The sequence below is a fragment of the Leiobunum rupestre genome, chromosome 4 (assembly GCF_980474605.1).
Source record: "Leiobunum rupestre chromosome 4, qqLeiRupe1.1.hap1, whole genome shotgun sequence".
In the NCBI taxonomy this organism is placed as follows: domain Eukaryota; kingdom Metazoa; phylum Arthropoda; class Arachnida; order Opiliones; family Sclerosomatidae; genus Leiobunum; species Leiobunum rupestre.
The window spans coordinates 71,553,613-71,575,177 of NC_143387.1; the positions used below are offsets into that span (position 1 = coordinate 71,553,613).

At 38.3% G+C, this 21,565-nt stretch overlaps 3 protein-coding genes across 4 annotated transcripts in view; 1 reads left to right on the forward strand and 2 right to left on the reverse strand.

Annotated features, from left to right (window-relative positions):
• Positions 1-1,845: 1,845 nt before the first annotated feature.
• Positions 1,846-6,771, reverse strand: LOC149948947 (uncharacterized). Its single transcript, XM_090172963.1, has 5 exons — positions 6,675-6,771; positions 6,468-6,561; positions 5,182-5,253; positions 4,258-4,379; positions 1,846-2,184 (listed from the first exon to the last, which is right to left on the reverse strand). The coding sequence occupies exons 1-5, from the start codon at positions 6,680-6,682 to the stop codon at positions 1,935-1,937; spliced, it is 546 nt and encodes a 181-aa protein (XP_090029089.1). The 5' UTR covers positions 6,683-6,771; the 3' UTR covers positions 1,846-1,934.
• A 163-nt stretch (positions 6,772-6,934) lies between these two features.
• On the forward strand, positions 6,935-12,876 carry LOC149948948 (uncharacterized). Its single transcript, XM_090174147.1, has 3 exons — positions 6,935-7,113; positions 7,175-7,362; positions 12,546-12,876. Exons 1-3 carry the CDS (start codon positions 7,039-7,041, stop codon positions 12,811-12,813), a joined length of 531 nt encoding a protein of 176 aa, XP_090030273.1. The 5' UTR covers positions 6,935-7,038; the 3' UTR covers positions 12,814-12,876.
• LOC149948949 (uncharacterized) overlaps positions 12,877-21,565 on the reverse strand; it is a 38,101-nt gene continuing 29,412 nt past the window's right edge. The window contains exons 11-12 of one of the 2 annotated variants that reach the window (XM_090174141.1): positions 13,074-13,276; positions 12,877-13,008 (exon numbers count right to left, since the gene is read on the reverse strand). In XM_090174141.1, the coding sequence (XP_090030267.1) occupies positions 13,107-13,276 (170 nt within the window). In that variant the 3' untranslated portion in view covers positions 12,877-13,008; positions 13,074-13,106. Of the gene's footprint in view, positions 13,277-21,565 lie in introns of both variants that reach the window. The other variant, XM_090174140.1, reaches the window with a different exon arrangement.

Below are 21,565 nucleotides of genomic sequence, written 5' to 3' on the forward strand. Positions count from 1 at the left end.
TATATATTTGATAGAGAATATAGATGGCGCTTAATTTTCTATACTAGGAGCCTATACGAATAATTATTTTGAAAACCATGAAAACCACTGTTTCCAGGGTTACTTAATTAATTTTCCTACGTAAATATGAATGTTTCTTGGACTTTGGAAACGTAGGGAATTTTTTGTCTGAAAGGGAAATTTAACCGCTGTGAAAGGTTCATTTTCGCAATCTGTCATCACTGGATCCACAAACCGTTTCTGGAATAGCGCGATTTAACCGGCGAAGAAAATTACTCGTCATTCTTAGAAAAATACCTGTACTTTTACGAAATTACTTATCATAAATAAATGAATTTATTATTAATATTCTTACCAATTTACGTTCAATCAAAATGTTGTGTATTAAAATTTTATAAATTAAATTTCGCATTAAGCTGTTGCACTGAAAGCTAGTCAAGTTTCAAAACTCCCATCCTAGCGACTGAGGCTAGAGCCGCTAGTTTACCGAATGCAGTTCGATATGGTGAAATGAATACATTCATACTTGGACTTAAAGGCAACGTAAGTTTCCAGGCGCAGGATGGCGGGGAAATTGCCAGATACAGGCTGCTTTCCCCTTCTGCACGATATAAAATTTTCCACCTTTAACGATAGGTAGATGGCGTCATGTTTTCCACAACTGTCCCATAGGAGCGGTTCCCAATTTTATTTTGCTATGGAAACCTAAATTATCTTATTTATCTAATTTACTTATCTTAAAAGACTCTTGACACACACAAAGATGGCCGCGCTGCAATTTCTCGGAACCCCTGTGACCCTTCCGCGGAACACCTTTTGGGAACCGCTGCCATAGGAGATCAGGTTTGAGCAATGAAAATTGGGATTGGGAACCATTGCTATGTTTCCTGTATGCTAGCATCACATGTAACATAATCGCCAAAAAGTATGCTTTTTTTATCATTGAAATATAAAAAATTTCATGTACTATTGAAAAGTGCGAGGCTCGAGCTAAACCGTACGATGTCAAATAGCGTTTTCCATTAGACTGCTCTCGAGCGCTCTAGATCGCTCTGATCAACATTTTATGGTCTTTTGCCTGCTCGGATCTGCTCCGATCAAGTCTAGGGTGCTCCGAGATCGCCAAAAATCGATTTGTAGATTTCGACAGATCAACGGATCGAGATCAAATCAAAGCAAATTTTTGCGTGTTCCTTTTAGATTTTTCAGCAAAATGGCAGACCAAGACGCGAAAATTCAAATTACTAGCAGAGGAAAAACCAAAAAAACGCGGAAAAATGCTAATGGGATGTCACGGAGTTGGAGGCGACATAATTTACGTCTAATCCCATAATAGAAAATCCCTGTATGTGATTGTGTTACATATGTTCCAAACAATTACCGTTAATCTTTGCAACTACTTTTTCCATGAATTTAACTTTTGAGGTAGGTGCCGCCAGAAGTATATAACATATATCTTACGGGATAAGTAACCATATCCCTATACTGCTAATGTTATTCGCTTGAAAACTTCACAGGCTCCCGTTAATTCTTCGGAAAACGTTTCGGAAGAAAAAGTAGTGCGGGGCCGAAGACCGACATATTTTACTTTTTCTAATACTATTTCTTCCGGAAAATATAGTTTATCAAATAAATCAAATGTCCCTACGCGGTGTATTTTTTGATTTTACACCATTAAGCGAACTAATAGACTGGGAAAATTTAGAACCGTGTTGCGGTGTACACATCCGCGATTTGGCGAGAAATTAGCGAAGGTACAAATTACATTTTATTGGTCTAGATGCCTACTTAGACATATATTATAAACTTCTAGTAGTGCCCAGAAAATATCATAAAATTCGGAAATATATTTTTTGTATCTTAAGCGTTTAATGGCAAATTTTGTCAAATACGAAACATGGAATGACGCCGATCCTATTTGAATAATAAATTTTTCACGATAAGAGTAAAGCGAGTGTGGGTAAATGCTGTTCCATCATCTCGAAGGCTCCGATAACGCGGTTGTCGAATTCGTACAGCTGGATTTGTTCGTCGATCTCCTTCCGGTAAGAGTGGCGCATGGACCTCCACAGATTCAACTGGTTTCGGTTTCTTTCCAGCTCTTTTCTGATATTTTCCCGCTTGCTGGACAATTTGCGTTTAAAATCGTTTCCCAACGCTTCGTTTTCGAGCAGCTGATGCTTCCTGTCAACCGAAATGATGCGTGTATTATTGAATTTTGTGGACGGGGCTACAGAGTCACGTGTTTTGGGAAGCGGGGAGGTATTATTATAAAAGCATTAACGACCAAAACCAAAATATCGAGAAAACCCGCGAAATTCAAAAATTCTTTGCCTTAAGATACCCCAACTTACTTCTTTCAAGTTTATATAGTATAGACTTGGATTTTTCAACTCAAATTATATTCTGGTACTAAACAATTTACAGGCCAAACGATATTTCAGAAATATCATTAAAAATGCTTTTTACCACGTATATGTTGGACTATTTATGTCTTAAAACGCGAAAATAACGCGTCTTGATTTGACTTTAAAAGAAAATAACAAAATTAATGCGTTTTTGGTTTGAAAATAATGCAAAAACCTAAAATAATGCAACAAGTCATTTTTCTAAGAACAAAAATTCGAAAATTAGTTCAAAATTGAATTTAACGTATAAAATAAGGTGAAATAAAACCAAAATCTGTAAATCGAAAATTTGGTCGTTAATGCTTTTGCGCTTTGCACGGCATAATACCCGAGGCCCATGATGGAATCTACGTGACATCAAAGATAATATAAACCTCGTACACTAGATTCGAATTCTGAGTGACGGTTCTGTAACGAAGCGTTTACCCACTTCCAACGCATGATCTCCAAAATGTTCGCCTCTATCGGTCGCTGTATTGTCCTATGACAGACAGCTTTGATGACGCGCTATTGCGCGAACAGCAGCGCGTCATCAAAGTTGGCCGTTTTAGGACTACGGCAGCTAGGAGCAACAAACGCGAGGAGAACGCAGCTAGCCTTTAAACACAGTAACGCAGTGTTGCGTACAAATTTAATTGGACGAGCATTTACGCTGATCGTTTTAGGGAAAGGGGGAAGACAATTTCCGAATTTTCCCCTTCCGACGGCAGCGGGTGCTAAAGCGTCTAACCAATGTTAACTGTATACAAGAAAATGCACGACTTTTGACGGGTTGCGTTCTCCTTGTGTGGGGTGAGCACTGTGTTTGTTGCTCCTAAATGGCAGCGAAGTAGGTAAACGTTTCGTTATAAAAACGTCAATCAGAATTCGAATCTAGGGTACGAGGTTTATATTATTTTTGGTAAAATTGCACCCGAATTTTTCAAACGATCCCGTGGTCCTTTAACATAAGTTCATAGTGATGTTTCACATAAGTGTGCCGATTTTTTATCTTCCGTCTTTTACAGAGAGCCATTTCTAGAATGATCCCTTTTGCCCATTGAGTTGGGAATATTAATCTAGAGATCCAATCAAATCTGCTCCCCGCGAAACAAGTTTTTGAAATTACGAATGAGCCGTCTCCTCTAAAATAACGAGAAAACGTTATCATATGACCCTTGGCGCCATCCATTATTTTTGGAAAAAAATCTTTTTGCCGGAAAACGCGTCTTATTTGAACGAACCATTGAGAGATAGACGGCGCCACGGGTAGAATGATAAAGTTTTCTCGTCATTTGGGAGCAGACGACAGTATTCTTATTTTTTAAAAACTTTTTTCGCGAAATACTGAAATCCGACGTTTTGATTGGACCTCTAGATTAATATTCCCAACTGAATGCTTTTTCCTCGCCGTTATAGCGAACGCCTGGTAATTTGATTTAAGGTTACGTGTTTTTGTCGCTGGAGGCACTTATCTTTATAGGTATTACGTTACACATAGTTATCAGTAAAAATTTCGACTAACTGACAGGGGCGTGCCAACCACGGGGGCAGCGGGGGCGACTTGCCTAACCAAACCCAACCGAAATTAAATTAATCGAAACAGCGTAAAAAAATTAGAGCTAGCCATCAATTCGCGATTTTCATAGACCCAGGAAATGAAACAATTAAAATGACATAATCCGCAGCCAATAAAATTGGGAAACGTTGCTACGTCTAGTCGCTTCTGCCTAAAGTCCACCAGAAATATGTGGTCGTTCTAGAAATTGCTCTCAAGTGGAAGATAGGGAACTGACAGTTACTCGAATTGTTATTATACACTTATGGTATTAAAAACGGGTATTCTTTGGTAAGGTTTTTACGTCCGTACTTTTTCATAAGACCGACGATCAGGTCAACTTTCTTTTGAACGTTGTCTGAAAACTCTCTGCCGACCAATTTCTCGCAGCCTTGTTCAATGTTCCAAATCGCTTCTCTGATTTTTGAGTAGCACTAAAGATTTTTTATACTTTTTTGAAATTAATATTTCGGGTGTTACGATGAATGTAAAGTCCCCATAAGCAAAGGTCTAGGCCCAATTTTTGACGATCACATACCCGTTATTAAGAGGTAGGTATTCAAAATCTGCACCTCCTAGTGGCCACATCCTCAACTAGGCATTTCCCCAAATGAATTTCGCGCGTTGCATGATGAATGCGCGGAAGGCGTACGCGAACGTTTTTAAACTTAGAACCACGCGGGATAAATCTCCGCCGCGAGCCCTTAGCATCGTAGCCAAGGCTTATTCAACATTTTATTCTCTTTCACAGTGGCGGACTGGGTCTAATATTTTGGGCTGCCAGAAGACAAAGGGCCCCAGCTTTAACAACTATAACGCTATCATGTTTGAGGGGCCCATTTCATGAACAGTCCGTGGGGCCCACCCAGGTTCACTCTATGGCCAGTCCACCACTGCTCTTTCAAACTTAAAATTAACACTTATCGTTGCAAAATGATTGATCAGAACCTAAAACTTGCTCTTTGAAATAAGATAACTTGTTTCTGAAGGTATTTATTTTTCAAATGTGAGATTTAGACGCGTTTTGTGTGGTATTTATCAACCCGAGCGTGGCTGCTCTACCAAGTAAGAGAATATTTTAGACGTAGAAATTTGGAAAACGAAGATGGCGCTACGGCCCGATCATCGTACGTTAATTTGCTTATCTCCAGGACAACGCCGTTAATATGGGCCCCTGTGGTAGACCTTTGCTTATGGGGACCTTATGATAGGCTTATGGTACGATCTTGAACCTACCTCACTTTTGCGCTGGAAAAGTGTCAGTTCGTGATTAATAAATGGATAAACCGCGTCATCGAATGTCTGATCCTATGAACACATAAAAAAAATTCGATTTATTTGTGACCTTATTCACGTAAGCCAACATTTTTGCCCCACTTTGCTGTTGAGGAAAGTTTTCGACTCGAGTTTTGCAAAACAAAAGCTAACTCGGAATGAGGGAATTTATTATGGGTGCCTATGACAAACGGGGTCTTCACACCATACACTCCATGTTACAATGGTAAAGAATAAAGATTAAAGATTTATTCTTAGACTTTTACAAAACAGCCCTTTAGTAGCAGGGCGTCTCACCTTTTAGAAAGGGAGCTCAGTCAATACATATTACCATAAGTCTATAATATTATTCTATAAATTTGTCACTTTGGGGAATATTTTACTGAGCTAGTAACGGAGTGACGTCATCACGATTTGATTAAGTTTATTTACTAGGTCTAACTCTCCAACTCAACAAAACGGTAGGTCCCAGAAGGCGGATTTGGATCTCTATTTCTTCTACCTCATTGGGTGTGACTTTCCCAGAGTTAAGAAAATGTCGGCATAAAAATCGGTATTCCTCTGGTTATGGAGTACCATTTGGCTGGCTGGAATGTCAAACCCAATTCTTTGGCATAATCCTCCGTGTTATTCAACACCCCTTCCTCAGTATTCAAGAGATTACCATGACTGTTTGAAGTTCTGCATCCCCATAAAGTGTGATGGCCATTAGGAGCAGCCACCGCTTAGATGGCGCCACTAACAATGTAAGTACTAAGGGTCTTAAACTTTTTTTTTCAAGAGTCAGGAGGCTGGAGGAGTCCTGGGTCAGAAGACCATACAGCCCAAGGGACAAAAATGTTAGACTACTAAATGTTAGACTTCCACCAATGGGAAAGCGAGTGAAACCGTGAACTTCAAATCGGTGGCTGATCTTAAAAATTTCCCTCATTTTAAAAAAACACCTTATCTACTACAAAATATGTCCATTTACGTATTTTATATAAATGTTATCATTTAGTTTTGTGTAATCGAAATGTGTAAGAAAAGTATTAAATTTAAAAATATAAGCCTCGGCCAGAAAACCGTTCGTTCTTTAACACTTGGCCAACAAAAGCATTTATGTGGTCAACACGTCAACTGTGGAAATGTTGTTCTACACTATTCACACATAAATTTTTTTGCGACCCGAGTTGGCCAACCAATGTTTTGCAAAAATGTTGCCTTAATTTGCAGTGAAATGGATAGTTGGGAGGTTTTAAACTTACCGCTGTTTTACCTCTAGTGAAACCCGCGTATGGTAACAGAATCAGCGGTTGTCTACCTGGTAAATCGTAAGATGGAGAAATTTCCGTACGGACACTACATTACCAAAGAAAATAAATTAATAAGTTATATATTACATATTACATATTATATTAGTAATATTTTATGTAATATTTAAAATAAGAATATTAATTAGGGTTTTACTTTACCGAGACATCTTCAAAATTTTGTTTAGGTAAATCGATCTCGTTAGGCTTAAATTACGCGTTTAAAAATATCGAAAGAAACGGCGCGCGCTTAAAAAAATACACGTGACTAAAGCTAGCAAAGAAAACCAAATTTTATTGGTACAAAATCCAATCACGATCCATGACGTAATACGCAGCCAATGAAATTGGGAAACGTTGCAACGTTTAATGGCTTTTCGAAAGAATGACGTTTTTCCGTATTTTAAATTCACGCGATGATTTCAAATGGTGTTTTTAAAATAATATTTAGGGTTTAAAATCTGACGAAGGAAGATCGTTTTTATAAGCCAAGAAAACAATTCATTTCGATTTCATTCTATCAACAATGGAAAACATTCGACATAAAATTTTAAAGGATGATCCTAAATTGACTCCCAACGACGCGAGGAATATCGCCGAAGTATTTGAAATTAGGTTAGGGGTCACTTTCCGGTAATTCTAATTTGCATACTCTACCGTAGAAACGCAAGAACGCGTATTGCAAAAAGGTGCATCACACGCTATCGGAAGAACTCTCCCGGCAAGATTTGGAAGCCATTTCGTCACTAAAGCTCGCCAAAGGCGCTACATCGATTTACTCTTCCAATCAAAATTCTTGCGTTTATTTCAAGAAACGGGCCTTACTCAAGCGGGAAGATCATGTTTATAGGTATAATCATAATACTAATCAGCTAGTTTATTATTTAAGGCAGCGGTTCCCAAAAGATGTTCCACGGAACCCCCGAGGGCATGGAGGAAGCACGTGACTGATACTGCGTTCAGTCAATAGGAGCGGACATGGGACATCTCCATAGAAGAGGAGGGGTTCAAAAATCAAGTGGCTCTGCCGAACGGCGGAGACACGAACTGAGTCTCAGCGGACAAATTTTCGTGAAAATTGGTTTTTCTCCCCAATGCTTTTCCTACGGTAATTTGTTTTCCTAACTGTGTTGCAATTCGGAGACTTGTTAATAATTTTAGTGTTTGTACTCAACTTTGAATTTTTCATATGATTTTTAGTAAGTTTTCAGGTTTTATTTAAGACTACTTTCATAATTTTCCCTTAATTATTTCGCTCGTAATCTACTTTTAAAATCGACGAAAATTTTAAGGCGAGGAAATGAATTCCCCGCCTTTGGGACCTGTATTTGTGCTAGGCCTCGGTATTGCGCAATGATTTTTAAATTCCAAACATTAAAACCGAGGCCTAGCACAAATTTAGGTCCCAAAGGCGGGGAATTCATTTCCTTGCCTTAAAATTTTCGTCGATTTTAAAAGTAGATTACGAGCGAAATAATTAAGGGAAAATTATGAAAGTAGTCTTAAATAAAACCTGGAAACTTACTAAAAATCATATGAAAAATTCAAAGTTGAGTACAAACACTAAAATTATTAAAAAGTCTCCGAATTGCAACACAGTTAGGAAAACAAATACCCGTAGGAAAAGCATTACGGAGAAAAAACAATTTTCACAAAAATTCGTCCGCTTAGACTCACGAGGAGACGACCCGAGGTGGTTCTCACCGATTTGGTTCAAAGTTGGGGGATTGTTAGACCTAGATGTAACATGAAACCCGTTAAAGGGAAAAGTTACGCTGGGCTTCCGTTTTGCCATGGCAACCAAAAATGTTTTTGACAACATAAAATAAGAAAAAGTCTATCTAAAATAACATGCGAAAATGACAAATTCTGTGCAAAACTTCAATAAATCGAAAAAAAAAATTATTTAAAAAAAATAAAAAAAATAGTAAATTTAACATTTTTGGATTACTTTGGACAAATAGGGGGGAATAAAACCATTTTGGGTGACCTCGAGCTAATATGAATAAATAGGTCGAAATTTTAGGTATAATACAAAATATTTGTAAAACTTATGCCGTGATAACTGCCATATATTTTCGCCGATAAATCTTAAAATTGCTACATTACATTATCTGAACGATGTATACAGATTTTTAGATTTCGATAGGAAAACGACGCCATTTTATAAAATGGCGGATACAAATATAAATCATGGTGCAATAAGTTAGGTAATTTATATCCGATTAACTTAAGATTTTACGTTACATTATCTGCCCGAATGAATTAGACCTATGGGTTTTCCAATAATAATCCGACGCCATTTTGAAATATGGTGGATATAAATATACCTTATGATGCGATAACTGCCGAAATTATTTGTCGATTTACGTGAAATTTTCTACATTACATTATCTGATCGAATAAATAAGCCCCTTACACTGTGATAGAAATATGACGCCATTTTACAAAATGGCAGATATCAATATCTCATAATGCGATAATAATTTCCCGAGTTACCAATAATTTCCAGAATTACTATTAGTTTCAAGAATTACCAATAATTTCCAAAATTACCATTAGTTTCAAGAATTACTATTAGTTTCAAGAATTACCAATAATTTCCAGAATAACAAAATATTTCCCAAATTACCAATTATTTCCCAAATTATTAATAATTTTCCAAATTACCCAAAATTTCCGGAATTACAACCACTTTCTGCTTTACCAATAATTTCCCGAATTACCAATAATTCTACAATGCCAATTGAACTAATTTAATAATATTTCAATTTACCCAAATTATGCCTCAATGATATATTTAACCATAATTATTTTCTATTAATCCAATGATATAAGAACTTACCCAATATTATTGGATTTTGCCGAAATGTATTAAAATTTACCCATTTTATATGAAGTTTCCTATAATTTTTTTAACAATAACAATACAGAATTTATCGCACCAAGGGTTACATTGATGTGCGTTATTTTGAAAAACGGACTATTTCTCTCAAAAGAAATAGGACTAATTTACTCGGTCAGAAATAGAAAATTTCAGAATAGTTGACGAATAATTACGGATCTTCTCAGACATGCGCCATTTTGCAAAATGGCTTCGGAATTCTTTCAAAATAGAAAGGACTTTTTTATTCGATCATTTAATGAAACAGAAAAATTCTGATTTATCGTCGAATAATTATGGAACTTATATGACATCCGCCATTTTCCAAAATAGCCTCAAATTTTATTAAAATTAATAGGATTTATTATCTTTAATAGGTAATGTAAAGTAGAAAATTTCAAGTAATTGGACAAATAATTTCGGCAGTTATCGCATTATGAGATATTGATATCTGCCATTTTGTAAAATGGCGTCAGATTTCTATCACAATGTAAGGGGCTTATTTATTCGGTCAGATAATGTAATGTAGAAAATTTCACGTAAATCGACAAATAATTTCGGCAGTTATCGCATCATAAGGTATATTTATATCCACCATATTTCAAAATGGCGTTGGATTATTATTGGAAAACCCATAGGTCTAATTAACTCGGGCAGATAATGAAACGTAGAAAATTTCTGATTAATCGACGAATATTTACGGAACTTATCGCACGATGAGTTTTATTGATATCCGCCATTTTCCAAAATGGTGTCGGATTTCTATAAAAATCTATAGTACAAATTCATTCGGGCAGATAATGTAACGTAAGATCTTAAGTTAATCGGATATAAATTACCTAACTTATTGCACCATGAAAATAAAATCAATATTACAATAGAGAAATTCTGAATCTTATAGCGATAAAAAGGCTGTTTATTAAGCCTTGGTAAACACTTACCAGAAACAAAATTGACATCTAATTCTTTTGACCCCCAATTTGGAAGTGGAGAAATGAACACCGTTTCATAATTTAATGAAGAAAAATTCAATTTTTATCTACTTCAAATTAAGAAGGATAATTTTAGCTAATTTAAATCCGAAAAACGAAACTTGGTAGCCACATGGACTGGCTTTATGTTCATTCTGCCCTTTTCTCATCCCCGTTTGACAGTAGTTTCCTTTAGTTCTTAACTATACCACCAGAACGCACAAAAAAATTTGGAACCGCTGATCTAAGGCACTACCTTAGCCGCTCAAGTCGTCTAGCGACTTTTAATGCCATTAATTCAGGTGGCGAGTTTACAATGCATAGGAGGGTGGTGGTAAGCCCAGTTCCGTAGCTATCAAAAATTGCCCCCGGAATGAGTGATAATTTGGCTCTCTCAAATAAGCTTAAATCGCTTATAGATAAATGATATTTTGGCGCCAACAGCTCCCTACACTTCCCGTATCCTCAACAAGTTTATGTTTTATAATCAAGAATACATTCAGGCAAAAGTGACATAATTACCAAAAGTGTGACAATCCCTGTACTTTCGTATGCTAAAGGTTTAGTGAATGCTCGACTCGAGATCGACCACATAAAAGACTATTTATTGTCGCCTTTCTGGATCTTTTTTTAGTCTATGGTATTATATCGTAGGTAGATGGCGATAGCATCTCCACAGAACGACGAAAAATCCAAAAATGCACTAACTTTGACCATTGCTACTTAGTTCCTCCGTTCCTCACTACGAGGCGTTATTTGTTGGTTTTAACTTCCTTCAATCCCCAAGGCATACTTTCCCTTCTCCCCTCCCAACTTGTATTTCGCTCGTAACATTCATTAAGAAATGGGTCCGATTGACACACTTTTTGTAATTATGTCACTTTTGTTCAGGTACCTAAGAATATAGGGCTATAGCATTAGCAACTATATATGTATTTATTTATGATTAGGGAGAGTGATTGTGTTGAGACGATTTTTAGTGTGACTCCTAATCCCCCTCATGCTCGAAGAGTAAGCTCCTTCCAGAGATAGTAAATGCGTTTGCGAGTAGGAGATGTGAAGCTCGCTATACCTCTAACGTTAGAATTCCGAACAGTTTTACCTCTTGTTTCCCCCCAGCGAGCTCGTAGCGATCCTGGTGGCTAAGGCGGCAACTTCGGTATTCCACAGAGTAGATAACGCGCGGTACCATAGACAATGAACAGAAGGACCAGAAGGTTGGCTGGGTTTCCTAGGAGCTTCCGGCGTTTATTGTCAATGGCAATTTAAATTTGGGAAAATAATTAACCTATGGAAATAAAAAGCACGCGGTACTGCTGCTATATTTTACTTCTTTTCCCCTTTTTCGCTGTTCGGGTATTGGAAACGAGTTTCACATCTCCTACGCGCAGCGTATTTACTAAATCTGATCCTTCCCCCAAAAAATCAAATCAACTGGGTATCTCATTATGGTTGAAGAAGGCTAGTGTGATGTTTTGCATTCCTCCCCCTTTCGCAATGGAGGAAAATTGGACTATGATTCTTCACACTTAATCATTCTCTCAAAGTTGAAATAATTTCATTATTGGTATTAGCCTCTTGTACTATCCTCACATACTTCACTTATTAATCCCAAAACGCAAACATAGATGGCGGTGGTGTGCGTGAATTCATTAAACAGGTTAATACAGCACAATAAAACGTGTAGGGAGAACTTTAGGAGGTGCAGAAAGGTACGTCTGCACTCAGCTACAAGTTCCCCTACATGTTTTCAGGCGCTGTCTTAACCTCTCCATTCCTGGTACCAAAACTGACATAAGAAACAAAGGAATGCCCATAGACCAAAGAGAACGCTTCCAATACATAGCCATAGTTGGACTTGTAGTACATGTTAGTCTTACGGGCGGGGAGGAAGATAATTTACGAAATTTTCCCCATTCCGACGGCATCAGGCGCTAAAGCGGCTGACCAATGAAAATTGTATACAAGAAAATCCAGGACTTTTGACGGGTTGCGTTCTCCTTGTGTGGGGTGCTGTGTTTGTTGCTGCTAGATTCCATCCTTGGTGAGACTAGCTCTCGGTAGATATTTCAATAGGCGCAAAGGTAGGGCTGACACACATTTGGGTCTCATGTCGCTTTTGCTGGTACAATAAAGGTTTCCTAGAGACTTACCGAGGATAAATTTATTTGGATAAAGGGACAAAGCAGAGAAATTGTTATCGGAGAGTCGCAAATTTGGCCAAAAGATGATTTCCGTGACCAGACTCCTGCACAAAGCAGTTCATTTGCATTCGGAACTGTCTCATTTTCTGACCATGAGGGCCCAACTGGCCGTTAAAGTCCATTGGCTCATTTGGGATCAGGCCAGCCCGGAACAAGTGGCGCGAAAAGACATCCGGCGAGTGCCATTCTACAAGACGTTGAAGAAGGAGTTCCCCGAACTTTTTGAAATAGCTTTTACTTAACTAAAAAACGTTTCGCACAAATAATTGGAAATTTATTCAAATAAAATTCTTTTAATACAGTCATTTCGTGTTATTTTTATCAAGAATGAATTAATGTTTTAAGAATATGGGAAGGCATGATTCTAACCTCCATCCTCGCGTACTTTACAGCGAAAGTTTGTCTACTTCCGTTTTTTCGAGGGACTTTTTCGCCATCTATGGTTAAGTTTGGTAATTAGAAAGCAGACAAATTTACGCTATAAGGTATGCGAGGATTTTACCATATTCTTGGGTACTTAAATGTATTCTTGTTTTTAGGCATCTGAACGATAAATTTTCTCTCCTTTCGCGTTGTATCTGTAAACGAAAGCACTTCGATGTCTTCTTCCGAAAGCCGGAACGTACTTCACCAGTAATACGATTAAGAATATAGCAAAGGCGACCAAATACAGCAAAGTGATTCTACCAAACGACGATGTAGGATCTATGAAAATGTACACGCTATTTAAATGTAATTAGAAAATCATAACGGTACATCGAATGCCGTTGTTCCTTCTGGTATTTTATAGCGATAGTTGCGATACCAAGTATGGTTTTCACTAGGACAAAAACGGCGTGACTCAATAAATTATTAGGCCTAACCAAAAATAATATAGAACTCCGTTCCCTAGATTCAGAATTCTGAGAGCTTTCTGATTGACGGTTTAGTAACGAATCGTTTACCCACTTCGGGCACGTTACCTCAGAAAAATCGGGCTCCATCGGTCGCTGTATTTTCCTATCACGGCCAACATTAGGTCGTAATCAAAGTTGGCCGTGGGTACCATGGTAACTATGGAGCTATTTTTTTCGGAGATCCGGCAGGAAGTAGTGGGTAGTTCTAGCAAGGATCCTATATGTTAGAAGGATAGGTAGGCCTCCGGCCAGCCCGTGTTTTCAAAACGCCGGCAGCGCCGTCGATATTAAGAGAGCCTCCAAACGTGGGACGTCTTGTTTCTACTCCCTCAAGGACAAATGTTGGCGGTGCTTCCTACATGTTTTGTCCTTGACGGAATCTAAAGACGGATTCTCTATCGCACATGACCCACCGACGGCCGCGCCATTTTTGTCCCTCGCCTCATATCCTTCTAAAATATAGGATCCTTGTTTCTAGAGCCAAAATTTGTATTTGATGGCTGGGAGCACTTTCTTGAAGTCACGTAAGAACCAAAACAGTTCGTCGGTGGCGTTATCTATAATTTAAGCCAGTGGCGCTATCTACCACTAGCATGAAATAAGTATAAGCAGACGACCTTTAAAAAAATAATATTTTCTTTGAAAGATAGGTGACGCCACCGACTAATGATATCTGTTTCGGTTCGTACGTGATTTCAAGAAAGTGTCATACATTTTATAAATTAATGCTAAAAACCCGGAAACAAGACGCGCAAAAATATGACTTTGAACAATACTTAAAATGCGCCCTTTGTATTGCTGTGAGTATTGTCAAAACACAAAATGTTGCTTCCACCATGCTTCCATTTAACCGGATTTACCGAATAGTGACTCTTACTTTGGCGAAATAATGACAAGTCATTGAATCGGAAAATGAAATTGATTATTATAAACACTCGCTTTGTTGCCGAGGGGCTGATCACTCCGCGTAATCGGTGTACAGAGCCGTACCTTTGACTGTACTAATGGGATTACGCGTAATCTTTGAAGTCCCTGCCTTTGGCAGTGCTAATCTAAGCGTAATCCGGTGTACAGACTTTCTAAGAGTGGTTAGCCCCTCGTTTGTTGCTGGAGGAGCTTATTTTGAATTTGGAAACCGAAAACGCGTTTTCACTGAGATTTATCGCCATCGACGTAACCTGGTAAGCTTGTTTTCCACTAGCGCGCGTCATAATGTTATTTTCTTTACGCGCGTAAAAACGTTTGAACGTTTCAAAGCTGAGAAACGCGTCGTTGCGCACGCCAGTGGAAAACAAGCTGTAGTCATTCTGCCAACAAAGAGTAACAGAGAGATAAATTACTAGCATATACCAAGAATGTATTTATTTATACTCAGGGAGAATGAATATGTCAAGATTATTTTTAGAGTTTCTCCAATTCCACCCGTTGGGCCCCCCGGTATGCTCCTCCGCTTTAATAAAATCAAATAATACTGCAATCTCATTGGTTCTTAAAAATTACGTTTTTCGACGCGATTAACGCTGCAGCGAGGACGCAAAAAATAAGACCACCTCCTTTTTCTCTCCCCCCCCCCCCTTAGCGTGACGGGGTTAGGACCTCAACGTGTCCGTCGATAGTCTCGACATATTCATTCTCCCTGAGTAGAAATAAATACATTCTTGCATATACATAGTAGCAGAAGCCTCTTATAAGAGAAGCCCAAAATGGTCCGTTCAAAATTGCTAACATTGGAATGATTGGATAGCCCCTCGATTCATAGCAGTAGCGGAGAAAACATTTGAAAAATGCAGACGACTCTTTACATTTTAGATCGTAGAATCTTGGAGTAGATAAACTCCAAGGTAGAATTCCCTTAGGAACTCCAAGGTAGAATTCCCTTAGGATTTTGCTGGGGATTTAAAATTTTAGGAGACTCGCATCGTTTTGATTGAAAAAATTAGCGAATAAGTAGATTAGCGCATTATGAACAGGGATAATAAAGCTAAACCCTAAACAAATTTGAAGAAATTTGATTGAACTTGGTAATATCTACATTATAAAGGTAATAAATGTTAAAACTATTATTTACTATCATAAATATATATAATAATGAACAATAAACGTGATTCTGAAGGCGATATCTCCGTATATTTATTAATTTCCTCAATACGCTTTGAATAACCTTAAGCCTTGCCCGCGCTACGTTTCAGGTTTGCCAATCGACCAAAGAATATAAAGCCCCAGCAGGAATGGAAGGTGTAGCTCCGTCTAGTGGAACTTTTGCGCCTCTCGTTTTTAAGGAGAGACCGGGTTGATGTAACCGTTTCCGGTTACTCTGATTTGCTTGGCCGGAAGTTTCTAGCGCAACCAAAACACGCGGCCAATAATATCAATCCTTCCATTCCTGGGGCTTTATATTCTTTGAACCGACGTTTTGGAGAGCAAACTACTTTTTCGCTACAAAGACTAAATATAGCGCTCACTAGATCCGCTAGTCCTAGGCCGCGTTCATTTCTTCTTTTCTCCGGGTCGAAAGCAACGTTTCAAAAGTTTTAGGTTGGCGGTATAGGAAGGCGGGTTTATAAGCGAGCGAAAAGCCGAAGCTTTTTGTAGAAACTGAAACGTTTTCGTCGGCGTCGGCTCTCGCGTAAGCGTTTACAAAGAAGCGAGAGCCAATTTCCTACTTGCTGTAGCAAACAGCTTACGCCGAATTCCGACGCTGGCGGCATCAAACTCCGTTTGATATTCTCGCGTGTTTTTCTGGGGTCTCGGCTCTCGCTTGAAATCACGTGGTCGTATTTAACCAATAATAATGCAAGCATTTTTATGACCTTCGTGGATTTCTTGAATTTTTTAATTTAATTAATTAATTTTTTTAAAAATTAGCAATTTCCGTTTTTGAAGCAATAATAAAAAAAAATAATTCAGCACAGCAATATTTCGACTTTCTTTCGTAGCTGCCATTTATTCTAAACAAACCACGTGATCACGTAAAGTTCAGGAACGGGCTCAGTACGACAAGCGCTTTTGTAAACTATGGCACGCCAAACCGGACAAAATTCGTTTCATTAGTTGCTGCCGTACGTTTTTAGACTCTTCCGTACTTTTATTTTGGTTCTCCCCTACTTTTTTCGACTCTTCCGTATATTTTTTGGTTCTCCCGTACGGTTTTCGTCTCTTCCGTACTTAGAAAGCGTTTGCTATCCTACTTTGAAATCGGTTGTTACGGTACTTTAAAAAACGACTGTTACGGTACTATAAAATCGGTTGTTACGTTACTTTCAAAATCGGTTGTTACGTTACTTTCAAAATGGGTTGTTACGGTACTTTAAAAAACGACTGTTACGGTACTTTAAAAAACGACTGTTACGGTACTTTAAAATCGGATGTTACGGTACTTTAAAATCGGATGTTACGGTACTTTAAAATCGGATGTTACGGTACTTTCAAAATGGGTTGTTACGGTATTTTAAAATCGGAGGTTACGGTACTTTAAAAAACGACTGTTACGGTACTTTAAAATCGGATGTTACGGTACTTTAAAATCGGATGTTACGGTACTTTAAAATCGGATGTTACGGTACTTTAAAATCGGATGTTATGGTACTTTAAATCGGATGTTACGGTACTTTAAAATCGGATGTTACGGTACTTTAAAATCGGATGTTACGGTACTTTAAAAAACGACTGTTACGGTACTATAAAATCGGTTGTTACGTTACTTTCAAAACGGGTTGTTACGGTACTTTAAAATCGGATGTTACGGTACTTTAAAATCGGATGTTACGGTACTTTAAAAAACGACTGTTACGGTACTTTCAAAATGGGTTGTTATGGTACTTTGATTTATTCGCAACCGAACGCATTTTCGACTTTTTAAACTAAAGTACCTGGAATGTTAACGCCTCGGCTATTGGCGTGGCGGAAATATTTGATTATGTTCAATTGAACGCACCAGTGGCTTCGGGGCTGTTCATAAATTACGTAACCCAGAAAAGGTACTTTTTCGAACCTCCCTCACCCTCTCCCTTGGTCAGTTTTGAGCCCCCTATACCACCTAACAAATAAATACCCCCCCCCCCTCCAATATAATAAAACCATTATCCTTCGAAGTATTGAATTTATCTCAAAATTAAATGTATTATTTGGCCTCTAGAAAGGTAATTACACTATTATAAATGATAAAACAAATACTAAATTGCGACTAAATTCATTGATAATTTAAATTCCTATGTAAAATTATGATGTGTGATGTAACATTTCGGTGAACCATCCCCCACGTCACATTTAGTGGCATTCAAACACCCCCCCCCCCATACCAGTGGCGTAATTAAGGACTCGCAGACCCCACGACCGCGGGGGGGGGGGGTCCAAGGCATTTTCACAAAATATGGGGCCCTTTCGAAGTATTGATTTTTTAATTTATTGAAATTTTTAAATAATTAAAAAGATTATGCTTCGACTATTGGTTATAATATAGAAATCTGGCTCATATCCCCAATATTTTCACATAACTTGAAAAAATGTAGTAAATAAAAAGTGTTTTTTATAGAGTTGGATTCACAAATGACTTGCAGGGAAACAAACATTTAAAAGATGCCATGTTTGGCTCTGCTTGAAAGCTATTCCTTTGTAGTAGATGTCGCCAATGTTAACTTTTTATGTTTAAAAATATTATAGAATACTATATTAAGTCACAAATTCGTTAAATAAAAACTCTATAAAGTTAAAATCTGAACAATCTCAACATTCAAACAAACAACCGAATGATTTGCGTGATTTCTAGCTAATAAAAAAAATTGTGTTTCTGACTGGTATCGCCATCTAGTAACACTTGGCGTTTTTATGAAATCGGCCAAATATGGCCGGTAGCCCTGTTTTATCATTACAGAAAATGTGAAAAACAAAAGTTTTTAAGATTTACGATATTTTCAGCATTACAAAAATTGAAAGTGGGGACTTTCAGAATCTTGGAGCCCTAGGGCAGTGCCCTTTTGGGAAAGACGGCACTGAGCTCTAACGTATGAGGCATTTTCCCTCTGTCCCGTCTTTCTCGGCGTCCGCCCATTTGCGAATTCTGGAAAAATACCACTATGCACTGATAGGGGGGAAGAAGGGGTTGACAGCTACCGCAGCAGCGGTCAAAGCGTCTGTTGAGAGAAAGCGGGGGGATGAAAGCGGCTTTGGTGCGAATTCTGCACCCTCCCGGTCCACGGTACGGAAAATGGCTCTTGAAAATTTTAAACATATTCGGTAACTTAATCTAGTACCTTGAAACATCTGAAACACACATCTTTACATTCATTTCAGATATAATGTATATATATTATTGAAAACCTTTGATACGAATAACTTAAATAACACAATATTTAGGAACTTATTAAATGCTGGGGGGGGGGGCGAAAAATAGACATAAGTAAGCAGCGTGACAGAAAAGTCGTAAATTTTTACGCCCCTTATTCACTTTACCCTTTATACAATATAATACATAATGTATTTATTTATAACTATGAGTGTAAATAAATGTAATATCGATTGTTAATACAAATCTCTGATATTGGGTTGATATGAACTTTGCATAGCCTAATCATCATTGCAATTATCGTCTTGGGGTCCCCTGTCAGTTTTTTCCTAAGAGTGGGGGGTGGGACCAAATATAAGCGAACTCCGGCAGCGAAACTTGAAGAAACACCCCTACTTCCGGCTCCGACAGTCCGACACTTATTATAATGATATTAGACAGCGGCATACTTATTATTGTACATTTGATACTACAGTCGCCGTATGTGCGCCCTCCCCGAAAAACGATGTTCCCGTCCCCTCACTGGCGGGAATAAATTGAAACCATAGATATAAGAAATGTATATATAGGTCTAGATAAATTTCGGGGCGTCTAAGCCTAACATAAAATACGGAATTTACACCTAGCAGACACCGAGGAAGGCACGTGACCAAGAGCGCGAGCTCTCTTAGCATTTTAGTACTAAGTGCTTGACCTTTCCGCAGGCCGTAGTCTTTAGACACCATCTGTTGGTGACTTTTAGTATAGTTTTTAAGCCGGAGACAATGGCTCTCGCTACGATAGCACGAGCTTTCTTACCGATAGATAGCGCCTTATACGGATAGCCTGCAGAAATTACGAGTTTCTGCTAGCTGTCACCTCCGTATTCACTCCCTTTGAAATATTTTATCTAGACCTTTATATATATTTCCTATATCTATGATTGAAACTAATCAAGCGCATTTTTCCATACAGAGATTGCCTTTAAGAGAATAGGTATCCGGAGTGAATGGCCCATGAACTGCCTCATATTTTTGAATAAATTAGAGTTCTTCAACTACTTCAATTAAGGAGGTCTGATTTTACTGGTTAATTTCCTAGCCCTTCCCTTAATTTTGCATTTGTCGTGTAAAATGGCGGGAAATGCGCGCCAAATGGAAGTGGAGGACTACATTATAAGTCTAAGAGATTTTTACCAATCCTTTTTGAGATACCGCCTGAGCGATGACTTAAATATCATAGAAATGCTTCACAGAAGACTGCAATCACACGGTTTCATAATTGGAAGATTTTTATTGGCCTTGAATCAGTACCCAATTCCAGACGACACCACAAATCTTTTAAGAGAATTGATGGAAATATTAATGAACGGCTTGAACGCTCATTTGTTAGAAATGGAAAATAAACTAAATAACCAATTTGATGTGGTTTCTGACCCATACGTATGTCCAGTTGTCCGCTCAGGTTCAGTAGGTAGACCAACGTATAATATAACGAGGAATCAGATTTCGTGGTGTCGAAATAATTTGGGACTCTCTTGGACCAGGACCGCAGCTGTAGTTGGAGTGAATGTGAGGACCTTATATAGACGTCGGCTCGATTTTGGAATGTTAGAAGAAATTGAAATAACAGACGAGGAACTAGACAGAAATATACGTATTCTTCTCAATTCTACGCACAACGTTGGAGAGACCTACGTGATAGGCGGACTTAGAAGACTTGGAATAGCTAGACACGTACCACGATGGCGAATTAGAGAACGCCTCAACGTATTGGATCCCGTAGGACGCGCTCTAAGGTTGCAATTTCCGATAATAAGACGTCAATACAGTGTTCGAGGTGCTAATGCCTTGTGGTAATTATGACATTCCATTTTACAACGCACAGTCTTGGAAGAAAGTTTCCTAACACTGTTTTAAAGGGACTATACCTCAGTTATACTAGTTAGGGAGTTGTTGGAAAATTTGTTAGGGTCTCCCAGTGGCCTAGACAAGGGGGGGGGGGAATTCCGTGTCAACCACTTGGGCCTACCTTTGACTGTACTAAAATGGCACCCACTTCTCAACTTCCCTCCTAAAGGCCTAGGTTTTCTTTTGCCTGTCCCCCTTTAAGGCCAACATGTTCAGCGGTTGGCCTACCAGCAGGGTATTTGTGCTCCACTTAGTTAATCTAAAGGGGGACAGGCACGCAGAAAAAAACCTAGGCCTTTAAAGGCCTAGGATTTCTTCTGCCTGTTTTCCCTTATGTTTACTTCCCGCCGCGCAAATATCCTCCCCCCTCTAAAATTCTAAGAGTTTGGCAAAGCAATGCCCACTTAGCGAAATTAAAATTTTGATATTCTATTCCAGCATTTGGAAAAATAGTGCTCAAATTGAAAATGATTTCATATTTTTCTACACTTGAAGTCTTGAACACTATGTCTAGTAGTCTAGATGTCAAATTTTGTTTAGAAACTGACTTCTCGAATATCCACTACGCATATCTTCATAGTTTCTAAGAAACTGTTTCGTCTACCTCCTAGATTTATTGTATTATTTTTACGAGTAATGTCTGTTTAAAAACATAGCTATACATCTCGCGTCGTACTACCGTTTGTACGAGGGGATGATCACTCCGCGTAATCGGTGTACAGAGCCGTAATCTTTGAAGTCCCTGCCTTTGGCAGTGGTAATCTAAGTGTAATCTGGTGTACAGACTTTCTAAGAGTGGTTAGCCCCTCGCGTTTGTATCTCAGGGCAAGGTTGGTAAAAATACTGAACTGCGGGACCGTGTTTTACAATTTAACGGTTAGTTTGTTTAACAAATTTTAAAACTTCAGAGATTCAGGTAATGATTTGT

Bases quoted from the DNA above. Each gene is read 5' to 3' on its own strand.
- LOC149948947 (XM_090172963.1), bottom strand. The intron at 4,380-5,181 runs GTAGGTTCAAGA...AAAAATCTTTAG, and splicing joins TTTTCCAGCGCAAAAGTGAG to TGCTACTCAAAAATCAGAGA. The intron at 2,185-4,257 runs GTACGGACGTAA...TTCGGTTGACAG, and splicing joins ATCGTCGGTCTTATGAAAAA to GAAGCATCAGCTGCTCGAAA.
- LOC149948948 (XM_090174147.1), top strand. From the start codon at position 7,039: ATGGAAAACATTCGACATAAAATTTTAAAGGATGATCCTAAATTGACT. The intron at 7,114-7,174 runs GTATTTGAAATT...ACTCTACCGTAG, and splicing joins ACGCGAGGAATATCGCCGAA to AAACGCAAGAACGCGTATTG. The intron at 7,363-12,545 runs GTATAATCATAA...ATTTGGATAAAG, and splicing joins CGGGAAGATCATGTTTATAG to GGACAAAGCAGAGAAATTGT.